This window comes from Leopardus geoffroyi, chromosome E3, assembly GCF_018350155.1.
Source record: "Leopardus geoffroyi isolate Oge1 chromosome E3, O.geoffroyi_Oge1_pat1.0, whole genome shotgun sequence".
In the NCBI taxonomy this organism is placed as follows: domain Eukaryota; kingdom Metazoa; phylum Chordata; class Mammalia; order Carnivora; family Felidae; genus Leopardus; species Leopardus geoffroyi.
In genome coordinates this window covers 6,008,285-6,028,298 of record NC_059340.1, presented here as the reverse complement: position 1 = coordinate 6,028,298, position 20,014 = coordinate 6,008,285, and the positions used below count along the sequence as shown (strand labels likewise).

Below are 20,014 nucleotides of genomic sequence, written 5' to 3'. Positions count from 1 at the left end.
AGCTAAGGGACAACATTTTATCCCCCAAGCTTTCCCGGAGTGCACCCAAGATCCACTCACAGTATGCCAAAGTTTGACCTCGACCGTTTGACATTGGACCAAACACTGTAACCCAACTTCCTTTACTGCCTAAGGAAAGTCACGTTCGGCTGATGAGTAACAGCATTTCCAAAGCAAAACAAAAAACATAACGCAACGACTGCCGCCGTTAAGTTCTTAGGTCAAGAAAAATTTTTTTTCAAAGAAAGATGGAAAGCCCGAAGTTAACGCTCACTATAGTAACTGGAGGAGGAGCACTCTCGAGTGACAAGCTCTGTGCCCTCCCATCCACTGAGGCACCAGAGCAAAGGTCACCTACTTGGCTCTGTTGGGAAAATGCTCATTAGGCGGGAGAGAAGGCTATGGACCGCTCGGAGAACCTTGGTGTTCGCACATGTCATGCACGCAGCGATCCCACGCTGCAGAGGTTTGAAGCTGCTGAGGATGGCTGGAGACTGCAAGACGGTGAGCAAGAAACCCAGAACTTCCAATCCTGTGCAAATATTTCCATAGTTGACTTGATTAGGCTGCTCCTGCGGTGGAGAACACAGGCCACACACAGATGACGTCAACACTCCGGTGCCATCCACTACACAAGGACCACATTTTATTAATACAGGAGGACTTCACATTTCTTTTAACAAATTTGCTTTAAGTATTTAGTCAAACCCCCTTTTAAATGCTTATGAGAGACATTAATACTCAATATTAAAAATCTGAAAGTCATTAAAATCGGGTCTAAAAAATAAAATTCAAATATCCTTCCAAAAGGAAGTATCTTTGAAACTGTGGATCTTGAAATCAATCTAAAAGATGATGTCATAAAAAAAACAGTACTAGGAAACAGAGTATTGCTTCTTGAAACTTTTGTCTCTGTGGTCTACACACACAGATGCCTTGTCTATGTACTGTGTGGACACACTGGGTTGTGAGATAAAATCTTCTCACACTTACTATGGGAAAAGAGTGGAAAGTCACCCTGAGGTGGGCACACTTTATGACGGAAATGTTAGCCTGTGACGTGGCAGAGGTCGTTCACTAATGGCTGAGCTTAACTCAATGCGACTGCATTGGATAGGGAAGTAGTTTGACCTTTCAAAAAGAAAAAGAGGATGGGGCGCCTGGGTGGCCCAGTCGGTTGGGTGTCTGACTCCTGATTTGGGCTCAGGTCATGATCTCTCGGCTCCTGGGATCGAGCCCCACATCAGACTCTGTATTGACAGTATAGAGCCTGCTTGGGATTCTCTCTCTCTCTGCCTGTATCTCTCAAAATAAACACATAAACTTAGAAAAAAAAAAAAAGGGGGCGCCTGGGTGGCGCAGTCGGTTAAGCGTCCGACTTCAGCCAGGTCACGATCTCGCGGTCCGGGAGTTCGAGCCCCGCTTGAACTGGGCTCTGGGCTGATGGCTCAGAGCCTGGAGCCTGTTTCCGATTCTGTGTCTCCCTCTCTCTCTGCCCCTCCCCCGTTCATGCTCTGTCTCTCTCTGTCCCAAAGATAAATAAAAATGTTGAGAAAAAAAAAAAAAAAAAAGAAAGAAAAAGAGAAAAGAAATATACAGAAAATCCTGAAGTTACATGTCAAGCTAGAATCAAAGCATATACTGCAGACAGGCAGCCTATGATCCCACTGTTTTTGTGGTGCAGGTAATCTGTGCAACCTTTTAAAAAAAACCCTTTGCAATGCAAAATAACAAATGTTTAAAATCGGTCTGCAGCTACCCAGAAATTACAGGATCATGGTTTTTTACAGAAACAGACCAAAGACCCACCAAATAATCAGCAGCATTAGAGGCTAATTTTTTTAACCCTTACCCCCCCTTTAGTTTATTTATTTTGAGAGAGAGAGCTAGTGAGCACGTGCCCAAGTGGGGAAGGGACAAAGAGAGAATCCCAAGCAGGCTCTGTGCTGTCAGCACAGAGACTGACGCGGGCCTCAAACCCGTGAACCGTAAGATCATCATCTGAGCCAAAGTCAGACATTTAATTGACTGAGCCACCCAGGCATCCCAGGGCTAATTTTTTTATTACCTTATTTTGTGGTGCTCGATAACAAATTATATGTCTGTTTTAAAGTTTTATTTTAGAGATTGTTTCATAAACCAACTAAAATTGTTTATGCCAAGCCAGTCGAGAGGTCACTTTAAGAACAGACGCTTCAAGATGCAAGAAAACTATCATGTTTTCAAAGCTCTTCGCTGCCTGGGGCTGGGGACATGAGCTCAAGTTTTAAGATCTTTTTCAGGGAGTGAAATTCCCTCTCCCTCCTTAGCAGCCACGATTGGCCAAGAGAACGGAGGGTTTGGGGTTTGGTGGCCCAGCCCCAAGATCGGGTGGCAGTGACAGACACATCCACTTACCACACTCATCAGGAGCTTGTCAAACCACTGCAGTTTGAGCTCAGACTTGGACCACATGTCTGGGCGCAAGGCAGTCTTCAGGAGAGTCACACACCGGCGAGACAGCACCTCCCCAGGAGACCCCGCAGTGTTGGTATTGTCGTTAACCTGGAAATCCACTTAAAATCAAGGCCACGTCTCACTGTGACACTGCCTCTCGCCCTGGCACCCGGCTTCCACTTCACTGCCACCTCCTTTCCCACCTGACTCAATTCAGCCTTCCCCACTTCAGGGACTCTTGCCGACAGGCCGCCCCCCCGCCCCGCTCTCTTGCTGTGGGGTCGTTGGGGATTTGCATTTGCACTCATTTGTGGGAGTGACCGATTAGCGTCAGGCAGCTCCCCAAGAGCGCACCCAAGCTCCTCCCACGGACCTCACAGGCTGGGCCTGGCACACTGCAGCACCGAGAAGGTACTAGCTGAATTATTCAGCAGATTCTTTTCAGTACTTTGAAGCCCTCAATGGTTTTGCAAGATCTACTATTCTGTTTAGTAATCACACAAACTTAAGATTCCCAAATTCTAAAAAAACTACCTAAGAAAATTTCATTTACAATGTTGTTTTTTCAAATTGTTTCAGAAATAGATTCCCAAGAAATACATGAAAATACATATTGACGTAAATGATAAAGAAATACAAGTTTTAAAAGCACTTAAATTACTAAACGTCCACAATGTATGGAGGTCGGATCATCCCAGCACCTTTACGAGATGTACTTGGAAGTTAAATAATCTGCCCAAGGTCACTGGCCGAGTGCCATGTTGTGTCAACACCAAGATGACCTTAATCATGAGATATACCAATATTTTACCATCGCAGAAAGAAAAATATGTTTTTAAAAATCCCATCACTTATAAAACAGGCAGGTTTCAGAAACGTTAGCCTGTTATGAAATCAGTGGAATGTGGTACAAGAGAGCTGGCCTCAGACCTTGGTTTGTCTACATTGTTCCTGACTACACTGTCAGAGATAACATTCTAGAATCCATTAAGCAGTCTCTGTTCTGAAGAATCCATAACAGAAGCCTTTCAAAAGCCGCACCTGACAAGCCACGCGGATGAGGAAGTTCACCACTGTGTCTGTGTGCTGCTTATCAATGGGTTTGGCAAGAAGGGAGTCGGCTCCAGGCAGTGACTGGCTCCTTCCGAACACCTAGAAAAGGCAGACAGAGCATTCTCAACAATGCGTTGGTCTGACAGGGCGCGGCCTTGTGCAGCCAGCTCGAGGTACACAGTCCTGCTGGGGGCGGTGGCTCTGGGCAGTGGGGAGACCGGCGGCAGGCACGTCTCTGCAGACACAACCGACAAAGTCGCGAGGACACCAAGGCGGCTCTTCACAGGGAGCAGCAGCCAGGAGAAGAGCACAGACAAAGCTGCTCCAGGCACAGGAAAAGGAGCCAGCGGATGAGTCCCAAAGACCCTGGGCACTCCCGAAGTGGAGGAAGGCCTGTGTGGCTGGAGCATCGTGAGCAAGAACAGTGGGGGGGGGGGGGGGGGGGGGGGGGGGGGGGGGGGAGGGAAGGGCGGGGGAGGCACGAAGGCCATCAGCAGGGCTGAGTCACACAGGCCTTGAAGGCCTCAGCCCCAGAGAGGGCTTGGCCGGGGAAAGACAACCTGACCTACTGCTTCTTCAAGCTTTTTCTTTTTTTAAATGTTTATTTTTGAGAGAGTACGAGTGGGGGAGGGGCAGAAAGGGCGACCGAGAATCCGAAGAGGGCTCTGTGCTGACAGCAGAGAGTCCAATGCGGGGCTTAGAACTCACAAATGAGCCATGAGATCCTGACCTGAGCCGAAGTCGGATGCTTAACCAACTGAGCCACCCAGATGCCCCATCTTCAAGTTTCATTTTTAAACGATGTAACAGTACAGAGGCCCCAGGCTCCCTTTACTCAGCTTCCCTTAGATTCTGACAAGAGGCAGCAGGAGAGGAGAGAGGAGCTGGGAGGCACTGCAGTGAGCAGGGGAGGTGGCTGGGCGCACGCCAAGAAGGGTCCGCGGCCGGGTGAGCAGGACCTGACACGTAAGTGGACAAAATCCGTGGCCCGAGGTGTCCGACCTGAGCACAAGTAGAGACCGGTAGAGGGGAGGGACGGTTCAACCTCAGGCACAGAGTGACAGAGCCATCACCTCAACAAAGGCTGAGGAGAGAGAGCAACCCCCTCCCTGGCTCTCTTGTGTTCTCCAAACAAAACACAACACATTTGTTCCCTTTGAAAAAAATGAACACAAATGGGTGCACGTTCTCGATCAATTTTCTTACCCCAAAGCGTTTCTCTCGATGCCTCCCTGCAAGGAATTAGCCATTCTCATTGGAACTCTAAGGTATTAAATACACATGTAAAAAACAAAAACACAAAAACAACCGTGTCTCGTGACACGAGAAACACAGCGAGCGAGTCCTAGGTCACTGGGGTCCTACCTGTGAGTGCAGCCTTTCCCGGCTGTGTCTCAGGCACGGTGCTGGGCACTTAGCCCACATTCGGAATTTGTGGAATGAATGAAAGCAGCGCAGAACCCATAACACAAAGCACTCGATCTTACCGCGCTGATGGCTCCAGTGGCCGTCCTAAAGCGTTTCACTTCCTGGGCGGAATCCACCGACAGGCCTCTTTTAATGGAAGATGAAACAGAGTTGACTCCTTCGCCACTTGAATTTGAGTCCATGTCTGAATCCGGCTTAAAAAACACACAGGTGTGACTTTACAAACTGATTTCTAGGGAGAAGCAGAAGGAATTCAGTCTGGGACGACAGGACAAGTCTGGCAGCCGTACCTGCTGGTCCTTGATCCTCTGCAATTCCCACTTGATGACGACTTCAGACAGGTCCACGGCCAGCCGCCTCTGCTCGATGGTGACGCTGGGCGTGAAGCCCAACCTCTGCATGGCGCTGACCATGTGCTGCACCAAGTGATGCCGCACAGGGTAGTAGACCTGCGGGTACGGGGCCTGTGTCACACCGGGACCACTGCCTCGTGACTCCAACACACGTGCGCAAGTGGGCACACACACACGCATATACCCCCACCCCCCAATGGACCAGAAACACCTTTATTAAAAGATGACTAACCACATTATTACCGCAAACAATCAGAGATAAGCAAGAGGTGAAAGCAAATGCCTGAACGCACAGGACGCACCCACTATGGTCCTACGGTGCTCTCAGTGTGTGGTCCCCACCCCCCTGTGGTGCTCTCTACACACCTTAAAGTGCTGCACGATCAAATGCAGGATGTGAACGAGCTGCGGGACCGTGTGGCCCTCCTCCACAATGATCTTCCTCGTCCAGTGCGTCAGCATCTGGTGCCCGTCCTCCATCCTGGCCGGCACCGCCGGAGTCAAGATGGCCATCGCCTGTCTCACGATGGCTCGAGCCTCCATCGCATGAGCCTTGAGGAGACTGTGAAAGACCTAAAACAGGGAAGAGGTTCTTACGCACGGTGAGAACGAAGGCTTGGAGAAAGGAGATGAGAACAATCACTTTGAACCGAGACCTGGTGTTTTTGCAAAAACGGTTTTTACAAAATTCCTTAGGAAACAACAAAGCTGCTTTCTCCTTCCTTAAGTTTTGAGATGAATACGTTGTTCCTCCTCCTACCGAGCTCCCACTTCGTGCCCGTGCTGGGCCAGGGTGGAGCACGCAGAGGAAGACCTAGCTCCTTACAGGGACTCTGTCTCGCGTAACTCATGGGAAGTTAGCTGATGTACAGGGATCATTTCTTTCACCACAGCGTGACACGAGTAAAAGGGACTGCCCTCGGCGGCAGTCTTGGAAAAGCGCAAGTGAGAGGTGACGTCCTGACGTTAAGTAAGGTCACGACACGAAGACCACCTGATGGGTACGGAAGATGGAGGGGGCAGGGCAGGTGCTGGAGATCAACAGGACTCGCCCACGCCCCAAGCGGGAACTAGAGGGCATCGCGGATGGTCCCTGCGTCTCTGGCTGGGAGAGCAGCGCCCCAGAGACGTGCCTGTGGGAGGTGATGACGGAGGGGCCGCTGGCTTTGTGGTCTGGGGTGTAACACCTCAGAGGTCACAAGACGAAGTGGTCAGAGGAAAACAATCAGGAGTGACCGCACAGAAGAGGACAAGGACGACCGCTTAGGCAACGTTAACGGGACAAACTGAGCACTAAAGTGTACTACCGCATTTAATTCTTACAGAGACAACACTAAACTCAGGGTCACAAACTTGCGACTGCAAAACAGAAACTCAAACCCAGGGCGGCCTGGCATCAAGGCCTAACTCCTCCGGGGACTCAGAGAAGGGTACTCATCGTTGGCAGAGGATCAGTACGGGATGAGGGCTCTAGAGTGCCTAGTGTCTTCAGCTAAGGAACGGGCTGGGCCCTTGCAGAATGGTTTCAATGGACCAGCAGATCGGAAGCCAGGCTACAACGTGCAGAGGAGCAGGAGATGGGCAAAGGAGACGCTTTGCTGTTTCAGCAGCAAGGCCGCAGAGGGACGACGGAGCACAGCAGTAACTGCGGAGCGGGGGACACAGTGAGCAGTCATGGGAGGGTTCACGGTGTTTGTAACACGGCAGAAACCAGCTATTTTTAAACAGTGCCGGGAAGGACAACAGCAAAGGAGGCTACAACTGCGGAGGGGGGTTGGGGGGAAGCGTGTGTCCAAATCTGCCCAACGCCTGGGGGGGGGGGGGGGGGGGGCGTGGCGGAGGGGGGATGGGAGGGTGCCCCGCGGTACCTGAAGGACGATCTTCTTGTGTATGGCAAACTTGGCAATGATGTGCGCCAGAAGCAAGTGTCCGCTGTATTTGCAGGCCGGGTCCACGCAGGCCTTGGACAGCAGGCAGGGCCACGCGAAGGTCATGAGGCGGCGCAGCTTGCTGTTGCGGTTCTTGTTGTTGTCGTGGATGTGGTGCGGGGCGTGCTCCACCAGCAGCGTGGCGTACTGCAGGAGGTAGATCCTCAGCGAGTCCAGCATGTCCGCCTGCTTCTCCGGGTCCAGCACCTGTGGGCGAGACCAGCAGAACGGAGCTCGGGTCCAGTCCTGAGCCGTGTCACCAACCAAGGGCCACACGACAGGTTTACACCTTCAAACACGCACGCACGAGCGCGCTCCTAAACACACACACACACACGCGCGCGCACGGCATATACAACATCAAGCTTTACAACAAGAGAACCAACGAGGTCATGCCCATTTTCCCGTTATGTGTGCGGATCAGAGACTCATGGAACGAATTTCACTGACAAAGGGCGGGCTTACAAGTCTGAACACAGTGGGTGAAGGACCTTCAGGGGAAAAGGAGGGCCTCTTCTTTAGGACGAGATTTCTTTTTTCTTTTTTAATTTTTTAAAAAAATTATTTATTTTTGAGAGAGAAGACAGAGCGTGATCTGGGGTGGGCAGAGAGAGAGGGAGACACAGAATCCAAAGCAGGGTCCAGGCTCTGAGCTGTCAGCACAGAGCCCAATGCGGGGCTCGAAATCACGAACCATGAGATCATGACCTGAGCCAAAGTTGAACACTTAACCAACTGAGCCACCCAGGTGCCCGTTTCTTTTTTTTTTTTTTTTAAACGTTTCTTTGAGAGTGAGCAAGCACATGAGAGCGGGGCAGGGGCAGAGAGAGAGGGAGAGAGGGAATCCCAAGCAGGGACGCAGAGTTCGATCCCATGAACCACAAGATCACGACCTGAGCCTAAATCAAGAGTCAGACACTTAACTGGCTGAGCCACCCAGGTGCCCCAAGGACAGAGTTTCTTAATTTCCAAGTAGTTGAGATTTTTTGCCTAGTCAGCTGTTAAGTGTCTGTCTAGTCCTTATTTTGCAGTATTATAGTAAGAAAATGATACCTGGAAAACAAATCTCTAAAGAAATTGTTACAGTTTTCTGTCATCAAGTATCGGACACATTTCTGTTTTATGAATATGAGAAAACATGTCCACCCCGAGGAATACCCCGCAGGTCTCTACTGAATCAAGTGTGCTGACTCTCCATTCCAGGCCTAACTACGTTTTCTCCCAGAAAGTTCTGAAAGGCTGAAGTCTTCCACCACAACTGTGTTTTTACTGGGGTTCCTCTGGCTCCCCGAGTCCCCTCTCCCCTGGACCTGCTGCTTCCCGGCAGCCTCTCCCGGGGCCCCCACCTGCCCGGTGCCACTAACCCTCACCTGACCTCGAAATCCCAACTCCTCACTTGTGCTGAGTCAGCAGCATCTGACCCAAAAGACAATCTAGAGAAGGCAGCACAAGAGAAGGGGTTGCCCGAAATGAGACAAGTGTCAATACGGGGGCCCAAAACAATTCCTTGGGCTCAGCTCTCATTCCTAGAGAGAGCGGAGGTGGGGTGAAAACTGCAGGAAGGACGCCCGTCTTCAGGAACCAGTAAACTTCCAATGGGAACAGTCCCCTCCACTTGGGCCCCAGGACGGAACAGTGATGGAAGGAGTGAGAAAACTGGGTTCTCCTAAAGGGCGTTCAGACAACACCCTGCAGAGGAATGCCCGTTGGTCACTGCACTCCAACAAACCACGTGTATACAGAACGCTCTACCAAGCCTGCAGGTGAACACAGCACCTGCAGGCAAAGTTCAAAGGCCAAGCCAGCACAGGACAGCCGAGGCACCAAGAGGAACGCCAGGCAGCCATTTCTCAAACACGTCACTCAGGAAAACCTCTCTAGCACAAACCGGAAACGCTACTGTAAACATACAGAGACCTAACACCTAAGGTAACCTCAGACATCCCTGCTGTCACATTGGTCTCGTTAACTTGACAATAAGGGTCATGGTGACAACTAGATCTGGTCTGTTTCCACTGACTTTTAGTAGATTCTTTTGCAAAAGTGAAGACAAAAACCATGTGTCAAGACTCTAACCAGCGAGAGGGATTTTTACAAAACAACTCCAACATCTAACTGTTCACTGACATATGTTCCGTTTCTCATTGGAATCTATTTGTGTGGAAAGTCAGTTCATTCTGAAGTGTCCTCAAAAAAATGCACTGCATTCTAATACGACCAACGCAATTCTATAAACCAATGCAATTGTGGAAGATTAGAACCTTAGGGAAATAAGCTTATTTCAGCGAACCCATCATACAAAACACGCATGCACACACACTCACACGTTCTCTCTCATCTACTACGTTGCTTTTCATGCCAAAGCACTGATAGTGACACCACCTTGGTTATAAACACACTGGTGATGCTCTCTGGGTTATCGCCTTCTGGGTTGGGAGGTCCTAGGAGCTGCTCCCCGTCTCCCTTCTCAAAGCTGTATAAGAAAGCAGGATTCAAGATATGCTGCAGAACCTACAAGAAAACGTAAACATGAAGGAGGAGGCAAACAATGCTGTGCTCCGTGCTCTTTATTTCTTCACCAAGGTGGGTAGGGCCCCCAGGGTTTGCTTGGACACTGAACCCGTGAAGCGAGATCTCAGTCAAGGGTGTGACCCATCACCTGACTTTGACTCAAGCAGTCAGCAAGAAAGGTGGGTCAAAACAGGAGGAAAAGCGACTCGAGTCTGTCTACTCTTCTCGTGTCAAACGAGGCATTTTCTAAAAACAAGGACTCCGACAACCTACTTTGCAACACTGGTGCACTCTGGACCCGCCGTAAGTTTTTCAACGGCGGCATCTTCCTCGCCAACAGTCCAGACTCTAGTTAAGTGTCCGCGGAGACACAGCAGAACACAAACAGTGCCCCTGGTTCCCTAGAAAATTAGCCCCGACGCCCACGGCAAAACCACAGCCTAACCGTGAGACTCACCTTGGCTTTCAGTTCATCTCCAAAGTTGGGGTCGCTGAAGTCCACAAAACGGAAAAACAGGGCACGCTTTTGAGCGATGCTGTAGTTTTTGGGAATCTCTTCCTCCATGTACTCTTTCAGGAACGTCATGTTGCAGAGAAAACGACCGGTAAAGGCCCGGAGCAGCTGGAAGAGCAATTCTATGTCTCCATAATTCCTTCTGCAGGGTCAAATGAGAGAACAGGCTATGTTATGGCTGCTTTCATGACGACGTGGGTGCACGTGGCCAGTGGACCACAGCTAAGCACAAATTCCCAGAGGGGCTCCGGTGTAGCTTACTGGGGGGAGGGAACAAGTCACTGGACAGAAAGCACAACGGATGCACCCACTTGCAGTAATTCAGCAGACAGTAGGCCAGCAGCTTGGGCTCCTTCCAATTGGTGGCAGCCATATTCTCCTTCCGGTGTCTCTCTTGAAAGGTCTCACTAACCCACACACGCCTCAACTGGCTCACCAGAGAATGCTGATTGGCCAGCCAGGAGTCATCGTTTTTAACTATAATACTTATGATCTGTCAAAGAAGCGACAATTAGGGAACTGGTGGGGTTCTCCAAGCATCCCACCTGAACTTTGAAGATTTCAGGTGTCTGGTGAGGAGACGCTACCTTGATGGCCTGAAACTGGAGGTCCAGACGCAGGGTGCTGGTGCTGGGGGAGCCAGGGCGCACGGCGGTCTGGGGGCCACCGGGCAGCAGCAGGGTGATGAACCTGTTGGGGTTAGCGGCCAGCACATCTCGCAGAGGTCTGGCATCTTTGTGTTTTAAAAAACTCTGAAAACAGAACAAACAAGCTATTTTAAGCCGGTCAGGGCTTACAAAGGGTTTAGATCAATGAATGCTATGGTTCTTTCCCAATCTGTCTAGGCAGGCTAAAAAGCTGCTATAAGCACCCTTTTAACAAAAAGCTCCTTAGCGGTAATGATACTTCGTGACTGTGGACTCCATAATCCTAGCAGTTCGTTCATTTGTTAACACCACCCAAATCCTACAGAGAGGGGTTCCTTGGCCCACACTTTCCACGTACGCGACAATGAGGTTTCTAACACTTGGATATGTTACAGAAAAAGAAAAGCAGGGCACTGAACAACGAAGTATGAGTTTCGGATTGCAGAGCACACCGGCCGAGAGGGACGTGCAGGGACACTGGACCCCAGCTCCCCGTGTGCCTACCATAAACATTCTGCTCCACTGGGGATCGTTCAGTGTGGCTTCCATCATGAACAGCTCCACTGTCTGTGAGGGGTGCCGAGTCAAGAACTTGATGAGAGGCTCTCTGAACGGACTGCCGGCCTAGAAAACATGTGGGTGAAATAGCATCCTCTCAGGGCTTGAAGCTTCTTAGGTCCACTGACCTACCATGGCAGGAGGATGCATTTGTCCCTCCTCGTAACCGGAGCGTGCAACAGTCACAAGCGAATACTAGCACGGAACATCTTTGTGCTGTTAGAGTACCCCATCTAAGATATGACGAAGTGAAAACGTCACAAGCCAACAGATGGTGGAAGAATCAGAATTAACCCCAATTTGACCATTACCTCAATCAACATAGCCCGTTCTGTTTTCATCACCACCTCTAACAAAGGCTTGACGAGAGTCTGAGGTGCAGCTGGGATCAGATGAAAAAGGTTTATAATTGCCGAACAAATTTTCATTTCCTAGTGAAGAAACGCAGAAATTACAAAACAGGCCAATTAATTTTGCCAGCCAGAGATCTCAACATCACTACAGACCCTACAATGGTCTAGCTACATTCGCAAGGCTAGCCACCAGAAGCAAAGAATTAACATGTAAAAAGCCACAATTTACCAATGTCAGATTACTGCTGTGGCCCAAGGAAACTAACTGCCCTTGGCCTTCAGATTTCATCTGTCAACGGAGGGAAGAGGGAGCTGTGTACCTGATGTGATTGTGCTGTGTCTGTTTTCAAGAGCATGGACAAGTGCTGGACGTGACCTGACAGGTTGCTACGCTAGAGCCTCATGGAGGAGGGAACGAGCAAGCCTGTGGCCAGGGGAGCGTGACATCACGGGGTCTGCTCTGCTGTGACATCACGGGGTCTTCCCAATACACTAAGTTCTGAGGGCACAGACTTCTTTTGTCCTCAAAACTTAGCACGAGAAAAGCCTTCAAAAAATCCTTAAGTATTTATCCTGAAAGTTGAACATGAACGTAAATAAACGACTGACCACGGTACTAAAAATATCCGTCAACCAGACCTACAGATGAGGCTGACAGATGGCTCTATGGAATCGTACAAAGAATGTAAATGCCAAGATTTCTGCACTTTTCCAGGTGCTGACAGCTCAGTGGTCAATCGCTCTCAGTCCCACTTTCCGTGCTCAGTGTTGGCTCCCACAGTTTTTATCCGCAATTCAGAGATTCCACGTGGCCAGAAGTACGGCCACGGAAGGGAAGACTCCCTGATGTACACCCCCCCCCCGCACCGTGTGCAGTAGGATGTCCGTTACTCTAAGCGCAGTAAAATGGGGATGATAAACACCCGTCAGGAGGGGCCCCATCCCAAGAGCATCCGACATACCTCCGCAAATGCCTTGACAAACCACAAGGCCAACAGTGAGATGGGGAAGAAACGAGAAAACATGGCTGTCACCCCACCTCACCTGTAGAGTTCTCCGCTGCCGAATTCCCCAGAACACAGAGCAAGGTCTACTCTGAAATTGTAACATTCTAAGAACGGTACTTTCATATTGTGGTTTACGTTTTCCAAGCGCGGGCACAAAATCACTTCTTTTGGTCTCCACAGCATCGCTGGAAGCCAGGACTGACAGATGCTATCATTCCCATTTTACAGCAGAGGGAAAGCTCAGGGTTCTGACTGTCCAAAGTCACGGTGTCGGGGACTACGTCAGTGTGGTGTGCGTGAGCAAGAGATGTGGGGGGACGAGACACGGAGGGGCAGGGAGGTTTTAAACTCCAGGCAGGCAGCAAGGCACTCAGGTGTGTGCAAGAAAACAGCTCCTCTCAGTCCCTAGCAGGGGTGATGTTCTTTGTGTAGTTTCCTCCCAAGAGGCTGTTAGATGTAGGAGTTCATACCACCATTATGAGAGCAAAACCCGGCTGAATCTTAAACGGTGTTGACATATTGCGATTCTAACATATAGAAACCAGAGAACTTGGACTCTTGCTTTAAAACGTCCTAATAGGTAACATGCGTGGCATCCGGACAGTTCACAGCAACGGTACTGATACAACTCCGCCACAGACAGACAATACGGCTCACTGCACTCCAAGGCACAACGCACTCCGTCCACCACAGAACCACAAATCACAGCAAAACCAAATACGACAACACCCCCTCCTGGGCCTCCACTGAGATTCTCACCTCTACCCCTTCCATGGCAGGCTGAACCAAAACAAAAATTACAGCATGAAAAAAGGCAACAAAAAGGTAAAAAGAACAGAAAAGAAAAGAAAATATAAACCGTTCTTCACAATGCAAGTCATAAACTGACTTTTAATAGGGTTGTTCTCACCTCAAACTGACAGAATGGAGACAAGGAACATCTCCCGCACTCGGAAATGCTTTCCTGAGGATGGGGAGGAAAATCATCTTTTTTTCTATTTATGTTATTTACATAAAAACTTCCCATATACTCATACACAGTAAGGATTATTGGGGGAAACAAGACAGTAAAGACAATGATGAAAAAGCACAATAATTAACAAATGCTCAACAGCAAAAAAGCACACTTTCCACCCTTCAGATGTCAAAATAGAGCCCTTCAGAGAGTGTAGAATGGAGCATATCCCTTCCTTAAATCAAATTAGAAAAGCAGGAATTTTGGAACTCTTGCCCAGGGGGAGAAACTGTCAGACCCAGTTGTGTGCAAATGCACTTAAATATCTGTTTCTATTCAGAGTAAGTTTTCACGTGCAGCGCTGTCATTAAAGAACTTTTCTTTGTCTTTCCCAGCTGTAGCCAGGAGAGTGCCAGGTGGTTTAGCCCCATCAGCCGGTCACGGTGACACAGCCCCCACACCCAGAAGAACGCACAGCTACCTGGGTCACTTTGCCAAGTGAAGCCATGCATGCCAACACAGACACAGCTCCACAAGCGGTTGTGAGTTCTCCCCTGGGGGGGTTCGATGTTCAAATGGGAAACCTTTCTCCACATGGTGCTAGTGCAAAGCTCTGATCATCAGGGTACACCCGGTGTTATAAATAGTCAACTATTTATATTTAACATGTCTTCAGTTAGAGGTTCTCCATTATGTGATTATTATTTGGGGATTCAACCAAATGGGGACAACCTATGTTCTGAGATCCATTCCCAATCGTGAACAACATCCATAAAAAATGATCAGAGTTCAAGAACAGAAAGGTGGCTTGGCCCTGGGCTGAGGTGACGAAACCGTGGGCACGCTGCAGGTAGACCCCAAACACCATGGCCTGAGGCCGCACCTGCAGAGCCGGGTGTTCCCAGGCCTGCCAGGAGCACGCTCCCAGGATGGATGGTCACCATGTTTCCCACGGGAGCTGGAGGATCTCCCGAGGCCCACAGCTCCGCCCCCTGCCCACTGCCCCATCCAACAAGCCCTCCAAATGACTTCCGTCAAACTTTATGGAATCTTTCTGATCTAATGGAAGTAATTCACCTGCCCCTTAGGTTTTTAAACGTTTATTCTAGAATCGTGTGCTTCGGGGAATTAACAGCCTATTATAAAACAAATATAAAAAATTTAGAGCAAAAATACCTAGCAGATTGAGAGATGGGGAGGAAAAACAATAGAGGCACCTGTACCTACTCCCAAGAGTTTAGCTTTTAAAACCCACTCTGCTCTCCCCCACCAAGAGTTCCTGATATTCCCCTGTGTATACTGATAACAAACCTTCAAAGAGGTTATTATGGTGGTATTAACGCTCCTAGAAAGTTTGGAATCCTGGATTAGTTTTTGCTCAGCTGGCTGTTTAGAAGCAGCAGGAATCAAGACATACATAAACAAAACACCTTGACACAGAATGGTCAAAACAAAGCATAATAAAGCCAAAAAAAAAAAAAATTCAAGTTGGGATGAAACACAGCATCCAACAAACAGGCACAGAATACAGAAAGCCACGTTGATCACGCCTCTGAAGAGCTCTAGCATTCCCTCCTTAGGACACTGCCGTACAATTTCACCAGGTGTGACAGGAACTTAGGGAAAACATGATCCTACCGATAGGACAGTCATGAACTTAAAAAATATTTGAGAAGAATATTAACATATACAAATTAGATTCAAAACAGCAAGAACCGTTATTTTTAAGAGCAAAGTCTTAGAATGACCAACGTCAGACATGTAAAAATATTTAACTTAAAGTCATAAAAATGTGTTTCGAAGTACTGGCCATTTGATTTTTGGCAAATAGCTGGGGTGGAGGATTGAGACCCATAAACATACACACCAGTACTTATGTGATGCTTTACTGCATTATCCTTACTGTTTCAAGTCCTAAAATCTATACTTAGTTTTACGAGGCAATGATGATGGAAAGCAATGGAAAACAACAGCTGAGGAATGCACCACCATGCAAACAGCAGCTGCCAAGAACAGTCTAGAAAATACACTTTGTACACTTTAAAGCAAAACTAGAATTAAAAGACTAACATTTCAAGCTTCCCAGAATTCTCGTCAATGAAAATGTCATATTAAAGTGAACAAGAGATTTTAAAGAAACATAAAAAGGAATGTTCAATCATCCAGAAAAATAAAGGCAAAACGTAATGCTAATAAAATATGGTCAACAGTTCCTATAGACTAGATTTCTGACCGGCGTCTTAATTAAAAGCACTGCTCTGACAATAACACTGGGAACAGCAGTGCGGGGCACAGCTGCCCTGCCCAGAAGCAAAGAAGTCACTCACGTTTCCGTCGCTCCTCTGGCCCCCTTTATGGGTGAGGACCACCACTTCCATCCACTTTCGTAGATGTTGCTGTTGAAAAAAAAACACATTCTTAAACATTTTTGCCTCACACAGGATCATTTCAAGGCCTTGCTGTTCTTAGGTGGAAGTTCATATGTAACCATGAATTTCCGTCATATTCAATGTGAGGACAGCAGCATTCGTGTTTGAAATGGCCCAACCACTGAACTGGAGAAGCGAGCAGCTGGCATTTGCGTCACTTCTAGAAGGCTGAGTTTACGCTGGTAGAGTGGAAAACGTCCCGAAACCCGGCCATTCTGACGTTGGGATTTTACTGCTACCCTCTCACTACCACGTCCCTTTGCCTGAAGCTGTTCATGAGCACCTCAAGGAGCCAGGCGCCAGGCGAGGCACCCTGTGGAGACGGAACAAGCCGACATCATCCCTCCTTGTTCTGGCTTCGGTTCCAGTGGGGAGAATAAGGTAAAATACACAGGTGCCTGCCATGAACAGTCACGGCAAGGGGTTGTCAAAGAGGAACAGGCATCAGCCAGATAAGGGGGTCAAGGTCAGGGAGGGCCCTGCTGAGGCAGACACTCCGGGAGCACAAGGGAAGAGCACACCAGGCAGAGAAGAGGAGAGATAAAGGCCCTGAAGCCACGAATAACGTCTGGCTGAGCAGGAGGGGGCACAAGGTGGGTGCGGGGGGCGGGCTGGGAGATGATCATGGATCCCATCTAGTCAGAGGCTGTACAATTAGTGCAAATACAGAGCAATTCTATTCTGTGCAGGGCAAGGGCAACCTTTGTGAGCTAATAATAAGATTCTGTGTTCTGCGGCCAGAGCTCGAGAAGAGGGATCCCCGAGCCTGGTGCAACTCTGGCCCAGCCTGGACGTATGGCGGCCAGCCTCCCAGCCACAGTGGCCAGCAAAACCTGGCAGGTAAGCACTCAGAACCTATAGCTAAAAGCTCAAGAGCATCCAAATAACTATCTTCACTGTCCCATACTGTCCAAACTCGTCCTTCAAACACTGATGCCCTGCGGGGAATTAACTAGCGGTTTTAAAGGAGACTCCGGGATAAAAGAGGCTTGGGGACGGATGATATGAATACACCTAAACACTTATAGAGCCAGTGCTCCCAAGAACAGGCAGCGAGAAACACTAAAATACACATACTTTCAAAGAAATTAAATACACTAAGCTAACAACATTCTGCCAGTAAAATTCCTGGAAAGATACTAATCACCAAAATTTTTAAGGTGGTTATCATGAATGCCTATGCTACACACTGAGGTGTCTTCGCTCGTAAAATTATACCAAGGGCTTGAGCCGTTTGCCTCAAAAGCGGATTATGCGTGGCAAGACGAAGGCTCAGTGATGAACGCGGCTCTGAAGAACATACACAGAAGGGCAAATGAGTCTGTCCTAGACCAGCGAACCAGCCCTGCCCGAGAGCAGCAGGCACGGGCACATCAGGAGACCCATGCCGGGAACACGAAAGCAGAGTTGGCACGGACGCAGGCTGGTCTCTGGCAAGGTGGGCGTCAGATGGACACGGCCACACCAACAGTAGCTTCAGTCTTTCTTTATCCAAGTACATCAACACTCTCTGCTCCTAGAGAAATTTTCACCATTCTGAAAGCAGCTGTAATGCCAGAGCAGGGGGAGGGGTGATCCCCTACACAAACCAGAAACACAAACCCACGGATTTGACTTCCGGGAAAAAGACTCCGGGCCTAAGTCAGGAACTACAGGCTGTGAGGTAGTAAGTCTCTTCATGCTGTTCTAAAAGGTCTGGGTAGTGATGTTCACCAAATGAATTCTCAGCTCACAGCAAATCTGAAGGATCAGACTGGCTGTAAAACCACCAACGGATCACAAACACATTGCTTCCTGCAGGCCTGCAAAAGCAGCGAAAGAGGACAGCGGAGAGGTGAGGGAAATACAGAGACACTGAGAACACGCACGGATCTCACACACAAGCGTGCCAAGAGCTGTGACGTGACGCAAGATAAAGAGCGTATCTGATGTGCTCTCGTTAGGAGGCGATACGACTTCATTTACTGGAACCACATCTGTGAATGTCTGTACGGACGTAAACTGGTAGGGGGGTGTGTGTTACGCTTGGAAGCTTAACGGGAAGGCAGCTTCCAATCTGGAAAATGTATTTCCATGTAATACCCTGTTTCCCAGTTCTACTCCAATAGGGCAGCAGCTACAATTTTTAGGACCAACCGTAATGCTACCAATTCCCAGGTGGGTGTTTTGGTGATTGTTCACTGTTTCGGGGTCTGCAGATATGAAGAAACCACACGTGAGGTAAAAGCTGTGTGGTCCTCACACATCTGCACCCCACACACGCTCTATCTGTAGCTGTCTACTCCTGTCTACGGCTGCGGAAAACCTGTGCCAAAACCAAAACGAATACCTTCAATGTTTTGAGGTATCTAAATGGTCAAAGGCTACTTAAGAAAGAAGGATGCCAAGTACATGCACATTTGCAGTAATGTGCCACAAAACGCGAAGTTATTTGTAACCGTCTACTTTCCAGGAGCAAAACTGAACGTATACGAAAGTTAATAGTTGAACCTCCTTCAACTGCTTATGCTTCAAATTTAAACAGGGTCAAACAGGTATTTTTATTTGCATAATTATTTCCTTGGTATTTCTAAAAACCCAAAATACTTCAAAAGTTCTTACACATGTTCCACTATATCACTGTCTATGTAACAGCAGAAGACTGGGAACAACCTAGATGTTCCTCAGCAGGGGAGCAGTGAGACAAATTAGGGCACGTCCACGTAAGGGAATAGGAGAGAGAAAGGAGTAGAAGAAGCACTTCGTGTTCTCATCTGAAAGGATGAGTCGTAAAAAAAAGTAACAACTGTGTATACGTTGTGCTTCCTTTTGAGGGAAACAAAAGAATATACCTATGTCCTATTATGAGTATAAAACATCTCTAAGGGACATACAGGAAACTGTTAACACAGGAACCGGAGGCGGCCACTGGAGGACAGGAATGAGGGGGGTCTTTCACAATAACCCTTTGTTTTTTCTTAATGTCTGTCTGTCTGTCTGTCTGTCTGTCTATCTATCTATCTATCTATCTATCTATTTACAAAATCGAGAAGATATTCATTTGGTACTTTTTTATTTTTTAAATGTTTATTTATTTTTGAGAGAGACAAAGTGAGAACACAAGCAGGGGAGGGGCAGAGAGAGAGGGAGACACGGAATCCGAAGCAGGCTCCAGGCTCTGAGCTGTCAGCACAGAGCCCGGATGCAGGGCTCGAACCTACGAACCGTAATATCGTGACCTGGGCCAAAGTAAGACACTCAACCGACTGAGCCACCCAGGCACCCCAATGTCTGTTTATTTTTGAGAGAAAGAACACGCATGCATGCAAGCAGGGGAGGGGGAGAGAGAGAGGGAGAGAGAACCCCAAGGAGGCTCTGTGTGATCAGTTTGGAGCCTGACAAGGGGCTCGAACTCACGAATGGTGAGATCGTGACCTGAGCTGAAATCAAGAGTTGGGTGCTCAACACCCAGGTGCCTGCCCCTCTCATGCTTTTTGAATTTTAAACCACGTATATGTATTACTTAAAAAAATAACTTAAAATTTCAGGCTGATTAGAGAGTATTTATGCATTTGGCTTACCATCATCTGATCACAAAATTTATCATTGAAGGAGTTTGGGAAGAGCCTGGTAACTGAAGTGAGACGATTCACGACATTCAGTGTCAGGCTTCGATAATCCCCCAGCATCATCAACAAAGGCCGCATATGTGTATGGATTTGATCCACTTCTATGGTAGCACCTTCCAAAAACTATTAAAAAAAAAAAAAAAAAAAAAGGTTACAAAGGAAAACAGTTAACAGAATATACTTTAAAACAGAATGAGCTCATTCAGCTCTAGCAACAAGTGTGTTGCTAGAAAA

At 48.3% G+C, this 20,014-nt stretch overlaps 1 protein-coding gene across 19 annotated transcripts in view; it reads right to left on the bottom strand.

Moving 5' to 3' along the window:
* LOC123589380 (transformation/transcription domain associated protein) overlaps window positions 1-20,014 on the bottom strand; it is a 112,032-nt gene that overhangs the window by 45,094 nt on the left and 46,924 nt on the right. For 11 of the 19 annotated variants that reach the window (XM_045461399.1, XM_045461397.1, XM_045461409.1 and 8 more), the window contains exons 30-46: window positions 19,733-19,903; window positions 16,071-16,139; window positions 13,699-13,752; window positions 13,548-13,568; window positions 11,740-11,859; window positions 11,375-11,494; window positions 10,811-10,975; window positions 10,535-10,716; window positions 10,167-10,365; window positions 9,581-9,709; window positions 7,139-7,405; window positions 5,637-5,843; window positions 5,208-5,366; window positions 4,977-5,111; window positions 3,478-3,588; window positions 2,398-2,544; window positions 359-572 (exon numbers count right to left, since the gene is read on the bottom strand). In XM_045461399.1, coding sequence (XP_045317355.1) covers window positions 359-572; window positions 2,398-2,544; window positions 3,478-3,588; window positions 4,977-5,111; window positions 5,208-5,366; window positions 5,637-5,843; window positions 7,139-7,405; window positions 9,581-9,709; window positions 10,167-10,365; window positions 10,535-10,716; window positions 10,811-10,975; window positions 11,375-11,494; window positions 11,740-11,859; window positions 13,548-13,568; window positions 13,699-13,752; window positions 16,071-16,139; window positions 19,733-19,903 — 2,470 coding nt within the window. The remainder of the gene's footprint in view (window positions 1-358; window positions 573-2,397; window positions 2,545-3,477; window positions 3,589-4,976; window positions 5,112-5,207; window positions 5,367-5,636; window positions 5,844-7,138; window positions 7,406-9,580; window positions 9,710-10,166; window positions 10,366-10,534; window positions 10,717-10,810; window positions 10,976-11,374; window positions 11,495-11,739; window positions 11,860-13,547; window positions 13,569-13,698; window positions 13,753-16,070; window positions 16,140-19,732; window positions 19,904-20,014) is intronic. The other 8 variants (XM_045461410.1, XM_045461418.1, XM_045461417.1 and 5 more) reach the window with 2 other exon arrangements.